Genomic DNA, 10,297 nt, shown 5'->3' with positions numbered 1-10,297 from the left:
TAAAAAGATCAAGAAAACTCTTGCTCTGCTTGACCTCTCCGGATCCAAGAACTCTGCTGTGAAGGAAGATGATGATGCTTCAAGTGATAGATCCTCCCCACTTACACCGCATAGCATGAGCCATTCGAGAATCAATCTGTGTGACAATCTATGCTACTCCCCATCATCTACAACAATCATGCAAGCCATGGTGACAAACACTTCATCTGTGGAAGAGCAATTGCCAAACTTGTCGGAAGCAATCGCTGGCTTGACCAAGTGCGTGCAAAATCAAGATGCTAGAATTGACAAGCTAATAGATAGGGTGGAAATTTTGATGGAAGAAGAATCCAACCATGCATATGGCAAGATTCTAGAAGTTCCAGAGATTGATTATCCCCCAAGACGAGTAGCATCCGCTAAGGCTATCCCCGTCTCATCTGAAGGGATGATTCACATCGATCAACTGAAGGAGTTCATTGAACGAACTATTAAGAATAAATATGAAGTTCCTGCCAAGTCCTCTCTTACATACGCAAAGCCATACACTTCAAGGATCGATATGTTGAAGAATCTTGTTGGCTATCAACCTCCAAAGTTTCAACAGTTTGATGGTAAAGGCAATCCAAAGCAACATGTGGCGCACTTCGTTGAGACATGCAACAACGTTGAGACTTATGGAGATTACCCCGTCAAACAGTTTGTCCGCTCGCTAAAAGGAAATGTTTTTGATTGGTATACAGACCTCGAGGCGGGATCTATTGATAGTTGGGATCAACTAGAGCAAGAGTTCCTCAATCGCTTTTATAGAACAAGGCGCATTATGAGCATGGTGGAACTCACAAATAATCATTAACGGAAGGGTGAACCAGTTATCGACTTTATCAATCGTTGGAGGAATGCAAGCCCCAACTGTAAAGATAGGCCTAGTGAAGCTTCTGGCATAGAGATGTGCATCTAAGGCATTCATTAGGGATAGCGCTACATCTTGCAAGATATCAAGCCTAGCACATTTGAAGAACTTGCAACTCATGCCCATGACATAGAATTGAGCATGGCCTCTGCTGGAAATGAAAGGCTGCCCATCTATGAACCTCGCAAAGGGAACTACAAGAAAGAAGTCAGGAAGTGGGGCAAGTTCGTACCCAAGTCTGAAAGAAACGAAGCTATGAATGTCAACACATCACCTGTGAAGTTCACGACGAAGGTGAGCAAGAAGCAGAGTATGAAATGCACTTCTTTTCAAGATAAGACAAGTGGAAAATTGACTCTAAAAGAAATGCAAGAGAAAGAGTACTCATTTATGGATTCTGATGTGCCAGCCATTTTTGAAGAATTCCTCGAGTTAAATCTCATTGAGCTTACAGAGATGAAGCGGCCAAATGAAGCTGGGAAAATGGATGACCCAAATTACTACAAATATCATCGACTTGGGAGCCACCCTCTGGAGAAGTGCTTTTTCTTCAAGGACAAAGTTATGGACTTGGCTTGTGAAAAGAAGATCGTGCTTGAATATGAGAAAGCAAGCGCAAACCATGTCTCTATCACATTTGGCTCATTCAGTCCTGATGAATTTTGTAGTTTTAAAGAAAGTAAATATGAAGAATTATTGGAGAACAACAAAGTTGAACACGATCAATATGATGATGATGAAGGTTGGACGTTGGTGACTCGTCTTAGGCGCCACAAAAGGAGATCACGAAAAGAATCAATAGAACAACCAAAAAGGAAAATAATTGTGAAAAGACCAGGGAGATGGAATCTAGTTAGGCATTTGAAAAAATAAAAGTGGAGGTGCACCATCCTCAAAATCCATGACATCCTGTGACCTTGGAGGATTTCTTGCCATGTTGGTTCCGCATGAAGATTTTCCGTGATGATATTGAGGCCTCTTATTGCAATGCTGATAAAGGGGAAGAAAATAGTGATGACCTACTGTTGGCACCATCTTCAGAATATCTCATCGAGTCTATTCCTCAAGAAGTTAACGCGTGCGAGGAAAAAGTCACGTTCACAAATGACGATCTTCTGCTAGGTGACACTCTTCATAATTGCCCATTGTACCTGATTAGCTATATGTGTGATGAAAGGTCAAATCGAATTGTGGTTGATGGAGGATCGTCAGTAAACATCTTGCTAATTTGCACTGTGAAAGAATTTGGTATTCCTATGAACGAACTCTAAGAAAGTCGTGTGATGATCTAGGGATTCAAACAAGGGGGCAAAGAGCCATAGGTGCGATTAGGCTGGGAATCACCATTGAAGATATGCAATCAAGTGCATGGCTACATGTGAGCGATGCAAAGACTCCATACAACGTCTTGCTTGGAAGGCCTTGGATATATGAGAATAAAGTAGTTCCATCTACCTACCATCAATGTTTAAAATACTACGAGGGTGAAGTTGAGAAGAAGATAGTTGCTAATGATAAGCCATTCATCGAGGTTGAGTCACACTTCGCCGATGCAAAGTTCTACTTGAAGAACTGCATTGTGAAGCAGCTAAAAACTGATGATGGCATGAAAAGCAAGAATGATGAGCCCACAACTAAAAGAGCTGAGGTGACTGCTGGTAGAGCCAAAGCTGTTACTGAGGAGGTACAACCTGCCTCGAATAAAGCTTATAGAGGAGATATTGCGTCTTATGGCAAGAAAGTAACTCATGTGCTCCAATATGTCCCTAGAAGGAAGAAAGATTAAGGTGAATCATCTAATCTTGAAACTAATATGCTAAAGGAGTTAACTCTTCCGGTAAAACGAATTGAGGCAGTAAAGTTAACCTCAAAGCCACTTGCAAGGTTTGTGGACCAAAATCGTTTGTAGAATGTGGCACTCCCTACAAAGCGAATAGATAAAGGTTTTGATCCTAATGCTTACAGGCTATTTACAAAAGCTGGATATAATCCCAATAAGCCATTAAAGTTAGGGATTCTCCCATCAGAAGCTGCTACGAGTAAACCACGTGAAGGTTTGGGATATAAACAAACCTCACCAGTGCGCATCTCAATAAAAAATCAAGCAATAATTATATCACTCTAGAAGATGAATTTACCGCTTCTAACAGGCCTTCTGTATTTGATCGGCTTGGAAAATCAATTGTGAAGACTTCCATATTTAAGAGATTGAGTCCATTAAAGAAGGGGAACAAGTTCCAGAGAAACTATCAAAGCATAAGAATACCTGCTTCACCTATAATCCAGAAGATCTCTAAGAATTTCCAAAGTTTGGTTCCTTCTAGAATGAGGCGACAAATAAAACTTGTGGTTTCATGTAAATAAGTACTGAAGGTAAAGACATATAATGTGGTCTACACTAAGGAACGTGATGAAAATTAAGAAAGTGTGGGTTCTTTGTATCACGTTAGTGCACCAGGCGAGAATGGTGTTTCGTCTCTAATGGAGGATGACGAGAAATTGGACGATGTTTCATCATGTTATCACATATCCTTCCATGATGGGGACCCTCAAGAAGATGAAGATGCAAAAGATGCTCCCCTGGAACTTGAAGAAGGGGTGAAGGCAATGATTGATAACTTAAAAGAAGTTAACCTTGGCACTGATGAAGAACCAAGACCCACCTACCTAAGTGCTTTACTAGAGGTTGATGAAGAAAGCACTTATATTGCGTTAATCAAGGAGTTTAGGGATGTCTTTTCTTGGAGTTACAAAGAAATTCCTGGCTTGGACCATAAAGTAGCAGTCCATCACCTTACGGTCAAGAATGGCGCTCATCCTGTTAAGCAAGCTCAAAGGTGTTTTAGGCCGGACTTGGTTCCTCTAATTGAAACCGAAGTTAACAAACTTATTGAAGCTGGATTTATTCGGGAAGTTAAATACCTAACGTGGGTTTCAAGTATTGTCCCTGTAAGGAAGAAGAATGGCCAGATTCGAGTGTGCGTCGACTTTAGGGATCTCAACAATGCGTGTCCCAAAGATGAATTCGTGCTTCCTATTCTAGAGCTGATGATCGATGCTACTACTAGGTATGAGGCAATGTCATTTATGTATGGTTCGTCAGGCTATAACCAAATTCACATGGCACTAAAAGATGAAGAGTTTACTGCATTCCACACCCCGAAGGGTATTTATAGCTACAGGGTAATGCCTTTTGGCTTGAAGAACGTTGGTGCTACTTATCAAAGGGTTATGCAAAATATTTTTGACAACCTTCTCCACAAAAATGTCGAATGCTATGTGGACGACTTGGTGGTAAAATCAAGAAAGAGGGACGACCACTTGAAAGACTTGAGAATGGTGATTGAGTTGCTCCGGAGGTACCAACTTAGGATGAATCCATTGAAATGCGCCTTTGGAGTTACTTCTGGAAAGTTCCTTGGTTTCATTGTCCGACATCGAGGGATCGAAATTGATAAAGCCAAAGTGGATGACATTTTTAATATGTCTAAGCCTCGGGATATTCATGAATTGAAAAGTCTACTAGGAAAGCTAGCATACCTGAGAAGATTCATCTCAAACCTAGCTGGGAGGTGCCAATTGTTCAGTCGCCTCATGAAGAAAGGTGTTCCTTTCAAGTGGGACCAAGCTTGCAGCAATGCCTTTGAAAGTATTAAAACTTACTTTATGAAGCCTCCGGTTTTGGCAGCCCCTATACCTGGAAAGTCGTTGATACTATATATTTCATCACAACAAAGGTCTGTTGGAGCGCAATTGGCCCAATAAAATAGTGAGGGGAAAACAACTCTCTTTACTACTTGATCAGGATGATGACACCAAACGAGCTCAATTATTCGCCAATTAAAAAATTGTGTTTGGCGCTAGTCTTCTCAATTCAAAAGTTGAAGCACTACTTTCAAGTTCATGTTGTTCGTCTTGTTTCTAAAGCAAATCCCATCAAGTTCGTGATGTCAAAACATGTTCTTAGTGATCAACTAGCGAGATGGTATCTCCAATTTCAACAATTCGAGATTTTGTACATCCTTCAAAAGGCTGTAAAAGGACAAGCATTGGCAGACTTCTTGGCAAGTCATCTGATACTTGATGACTGGGAGCTAACTGACGAACTACCTGATGAGGACACAATGGTTGTTGAAGTTCAACCTCCATGGAAGATGTACTTTGATGGTGCTGCGCATCTAGGAAGAGCTGGTGCTGGCGTAGTATTTGTCACTCCCCAAAGTGAAGTCTTGCCCTACTCATTCACCTTGACACAACTCTGTTCCAACAATGTTACTGATTATCAAGCAATAATACTTGGGCTTGAAATGGCTATTGATATGAAGCGGTTGCAGTTGCAAGTATCTAGTGACTCCCAGTTGGTGATCAACCAGCTTTTAGGGAGTTACGAGGTTAAGAAACCTGAACTACGCCCACATCATGATTATGCTAAAACATTAATGGGGTGGGTCAGTGACGTGACTATTCAACATGTGCCAAGGAAAGAAAACACGAAAGCTGATGCATGAGCTACCCTAGCTTCATCGTTAACTCTGCTTGATCAAGCGCAAGTTACTATTTGCAAAAAATGGGTAATACTGCCGCCAAATGAGGCTGAAGGTGAAGAAAATGATCTCAAGCATCTTGTCGCTGTTTCTGAAGCTGAGAAAGAAGAATGGAGACAACCCATTATTGACTACTTAAGCTATGGGATACTTCCAGAAAATCCGAGAAGAAAGACTGAAATCCGTCGTCGTGCACCTCGCTTCCTTTATTACAAAGATACTCTATACAGAAGGTCGATCGACGGAGTGCTCTTGCGATGCATAGGATGAAATATGGGACCAAAACTCCACTTCCATATAAAAATCATGGGATATTATTGGCCAACTATGGTGAAAGATTGCTTGAACTATGCTCGAAGATGCAAGGCTTGCCAATTTCATGCAAATTTTATTCATCAGCCTCTTGGAGTGTTACATCCGACTGTTACATCCTGGACGTTTGACGCTTGGGGATTAGATGTTATTGGACCACTGCCAAAGTCCTCTGGTGGGCACCTATACATCTTGGCTGCAACTGACTACTTCTCGAAATGGGCTGAAGTTATCGCTCCTAAGGAAGTAAAGAAGGAGAATGTTGCAATTTACATCCGTGTAAACATAATCTATCTTTGGCATTTCTCGTTACATAATAACGGATAATGGCAAGCTATTCAATAATAGGTTGATGAACAAGATTTGTGATCTCTTTGGCTTTAAGCAATGCTACTCTTCTATATACAATGTTGCCGCCAATGGTCTAGCCGAGGCATTCAACAAGACTCTATGCAACTTGTTAAAGAAAGTCATCTCTAAATCCAAAGGAGAGTGGCATGACCACATGGAAGAAGATCTGTGGGCATATAGGACAACTCACCGCACGCCAACACAAGCGACCCCTTATACAGTCATTTATGGAGTCGAAGCCGTCTTACCACTCGAGCATCAAATACCTTCATTACGATTAGCTATCCAAGAGGGGATCACTGATGAAGAAAATGCTCGACTTTGATTAGTAGAGTTGGAGGCTCTTGATGAGAAGAGGTTGGAAGCTCAACAGAGTCTTGAATGTTATCAAGCTCGATTGTCCCTCGCCTTCAATAAAAGAGTCCGCCCGAGATCCTTTCAAGTAGGACATCAAGTCCTTGTCGTACGAAGACCCATAATTACTTTCCATAAACCTATAGGGAAGTTGACTTCAAAACGGGATGGGCCATATGTCGTACAAGAAGCTTACTCAAGTGAGGCTTACAAGTTGGTTGATGTAGATGGCATGAGAATTGGCCCTATAAATGGCAAGTTTTTGAAGAAGTATTATCCTTGAAGTTGCAATGCTCCTTGATGGATGAGCCTAAACTGCACGTTTATAACGACCCGACTGGTTGTTTTGAGTTCTAGCGCATCGTTCAGTGATTTGAGGCCCTGAGCAGCTTCACTTCAGTTATTATGACTTGTACGCGTGGTCGGAATTTTATTTCGGGAAGTTCGGAGTTGATTTGGAAAGAAAATTATAATTCCGGATGCCTTAAGTCAGGGGAATTGACTAAAGGATACTTTTTGAGTGAACAAGCTCGAAATCGGTATTTGAAGGTTCCAACAGATTTGTATGATGATTTTGGAATTCGGTGTATGTCCGGATCGGGTTTTGGATGATTCGGGAGCGTTTCGGCGCCTATTGTGGAAGTTGGCATTTTGGAAATTTTTCATAAAAATTGGGTTGAGGTATGTTTCAATTTTATCGATGTTTGTTTGAGATTTCGAGTCTAGAAATAGCTCTGTATGGTGATTCTGGTATCGGGAGCGTGTTCGGACGTGGATTTGGATGTCCGTAGGTCATTTCAGGGTTATTTGGCGAAAAATAAAAATATGAAGGTTTTTGAAAGGTTTGACCGGGAGTGGACTTTTGGATATCGGGGTCGGATTCCGATTCCGGAAATTGGAATAGGTCTGTAATGTCAATTATGACTTGTGCAAAAGTTGAGGTCAATCGGACGTGATTTGATAGGTTTCGGCATCGATTGTAGAAGTTTGAAATTTTAAAGTTCATTAAGTTTGAATTGGAGGGTAATTCATAGTTTCAATATTGTTTTGCATGATTTGAGGCCTCGGCTAAGTTCATGATGTGTTTTGGGACATGTTGGTATATTTGGTTAAGGTCTCGAGAGCCCTGGGTAGATTCCGGATGGTTAACAGATCGAATTTGTCCTATGAAAATGCTAAAGTTGTTGTCATCTGGTGTAACCGCACCTGCGAGATTTTGGCCGCAGGTGCATGGCCCCAGAAGCGGCCCAGGGGTTGCAGAAGCGAAGGAGACCAGCCAGGGGAAGGACCGTAGGTGCAGAGTTTTGGCCGCATCTGCGCAAGCGCAGAAGCGAAGCGTGGGGCGCAGAAGTGGAAGAAGGCGAAGGAGCGGAAGGGGTGCTCGCACCTGCGATGTCGTAAAAGAGGGGAATATTTCTGCAGGTGCGAGGCATTGTGTTTGGGTAAGTTTCGCAGAAGCGGAAGCGTGGTCGCAGAAGCGACGCCGCAGGTGCGGCTACTGTTCCGTAGGTGCAAAAATATTGGTTGTGCATATTGATTTAAGAACGGGACTTGGCTCATTTTTCTCCCATTTTTCACTTGGTTGGGCGCTTTTTGGAGAGATTAAAGGGGAGATTTTCAGCATCTATGTCAAGGTAAGTGATTCCCACCTATTTCAAGTTAAATACTTGGTTTATATATGGATTTAAACATGGAAATTTATAAATATTTGGGATTTTGAAGAAAAAACTAGAAATTGGTATTTTGGATTTTCTCCACGAATTAAGGCATTGAATTGAGAACAAATCATATATTTGAGTTCATGATGTTATGGCTAATAATTATCTTCAAAAATTATCGGAATCAGGGCACGTGGGCCCGAGGGTGACTTTATCAATTTTTCAAGCGGAGTTGAAAATTATTATAAATTGATTAATTATGAGTAGTAGAGTATATTTTGATTGGGTTGCATCTTATTTAACTAGTTTTGGATCGACGGTCACCGGTTTGAGGTGTTAGGGCGGTGTTGGAGCCGGTTTTGGAACGTCAGAGCGAGGTAAGTCTCCTTTCTAATCTTGTAAAAGGGAATTAACCCCATAGGTGAATCAAATCATTATGTGCTTCTATTTGTGGGGAGGGGGGGAGGCTACGTACATACGAGGTGACGAGAGTCTGTACGCCCTACTTGTTAATTTAATTGTTTAAAACATTTAGAAACTCGATAAAGGAATTGTAAAAAAAAAAGTTAAACTTCATTTACTTGACCGTTAAATGTGAATTTATAATTTTTGGAATAACTGCCCCTTAATAAATATGGAATTGGTTGTTTAATGTGTTTTTCTCTTTTGTGGATCGGGCCGAACGCCTCGGTAGCAGATAGATGCATCTATGGTTCGTGCCGTTCGACCCTCGACAGTGCACAGTTTAAATATTTATGTTGGATCGGGTCGTACGACCTCAGCATGATTTGTGCATGATTGAATTGTTTGCTTTGGAATTTATAATAATTGACGCGACTTCATTGGCTTGAGATATAAATTGTTAAATGATGAAAATTACTTTGGGAAGTTCTATTAGTAAAAAGAATTGTTGATTATTTCCAGTTATTTAATTTTTAGCTATGTTATGTATTCCATGCTTAAATATAAGATTGGCATTTTATTTTTAGCCCATAGTAAGTGTCGGAGTCGACCCCTCGTCATTACTTCTTCGAGTTAGGTAGGATACTTACTGGGTATGCATTGATTTACGTACTCATACTACACTTGCTGCACATTTTTGTGCAGGTACATATATGCCTAGTGGCCTTGTGGGCGCAGAGGTGCGGTTATTGCGGGGACTTAGGTGAGCTGCATTCTATACTACGACTCGCAGCCAGCAGAGTCTCCTTTAGAGTATTTATATTTTTCCTGTCCAATTTGTATTCCGGATAGATGCTGTATTTTATTTTACATTCCTAGCTGATGTTCATGCACTTGTGACATCGGGTTTTTGGGTGATTATGGGTTGTCCTGTATTGAAATTGTTAAAAATATTATTATTTACTCTGTAAATTCCATCTTTTACTTTTTTTTTATTGAAGGAAATATGATTTCAAAAATATTAAAATGAGGATCAAATTAAGTATTTATTTTTGGCTTGCCTGACAGCGGTGTCCGGCGCCATCACGACCTTTAATGGATTTTGGGTCGTGATAACATAGTATCAGAGTACTAGGTTCACGTGGGTCTCACGAGTCATGAGCAAGTATAGTAGAGTCTTGCGGATCGGTGTGGAGACGTCCGTACTTATCTTCGAGAGGCTACCGGGCTAATAGGAGCACTTCCCTTCTTGATTCCTCATCGTGCGATTTGATTCCTTTGAGGTTTATGCCTTCATTTCCTTCCTATTCGATCTTATGCGACATGAAGCATTTGTTATAAATTTGGAATCTAGGAATTTTAATGGCACTACTAATGTAGAGCGGGATGTTTCTCCCTGCATATTCGATTGGGCTAATGTCGTCACCTTGCAGAAAGATGTTTTTTCATCTCAGCTCAGTAGCTGTATTTCTGATGGTTTTGGGTTTATGCACCAAATGCTATGATGTTCATGAGTTGTTATCGCACAATATTAAAGTAATGGTAGGATAGTTGTCTATATGTAGGGGCAGTGAATGAATTGAAAGGAGGTTTTTCTCAATACGTGATTTAGAGATTCAGTGTTTTATTTCCAGCGGAGGAAAGGCAATCGGTCCAAGAATGTTCAGGTTGGATTGATGGAGTAACAAGACTTGATATTTTTGAGTGTGGTGAAATCTTTATCCAAGATGTGGTGTTGTCTTCCTTTATTGAATATGTTAAGTTCGTCTGTGTTGTGGCCTTCT

The 10,297-nt window shown here is 40.9% G+C and overlaps 1 protein-coding gene across 1 annotated transcript; it reads left to right on the top strand.

Moving 5' to 3' along the window:
• Nucleotides 1-1,033: 1,033 nt before the first annotated feature.
• Nucleotides 1,034-5,400, top strand: LOC138897648 (uncharacterized). The gene is made up of 7 exons (XM_070183646.1): nt 1,034-1,645; nt 1,846-2,140; nt 2,185-2,633; nt 2,715-2,776; nt 2,858-2,946; nt 3,351-4,231; nt 4,774-5,400. Exons 1-7 carry the CDS (start codon nt 1,034-1,036, stop codon nt 5,398-5,400), a joined length of 3,015 nt encoding a protein of 1,004 aa, XP_070039747.1.
• The last annotated feature ends 4,897 nt before the right edge of the window (nt 5,401-10,297 follow it).

This window comes from Nicotiana tomentosiformis, chromosome 8, assembly GCF_000390325.3.
Source record: "Nicotiana tomentosiformis chromosome 8, ASM39032v3, whole genome shotgun sequence".
Taxonomy (NCBI): Eukaryota; Viridiplantae; Streptophyta; class Magnoliopsida; order Solanales; family Solanaceae; genus Nicotiana; species Nicotiana tomentosiformis.
This window is presented reverse-complemented; position numbering and strand designations above follow the sequence as displayed.

Coding starts and splice junctions, on each gene's coding strand:
- LOC138897648 (XM_070183646.1), top strand. CDS start 1,034: ATGGCCTCTGCTGGAAATGAAAGGCTGCCCATCTATGAACCTCGCAAA. Junction 1,646..1,845: donor ATGATGAAGGTTGGACGTTG/GTGACTCGTCTT, acceptor TTCCGCATGAAG/ATTTTCCGTGATGATATTGA. Junction 2,634..2,714: donor TTGCGTCTTATGGCAAGAAA/GTAACTCATGTG, acceptor AATATGCTAAAG/GAGTTAACTCTTCCGGTAAA.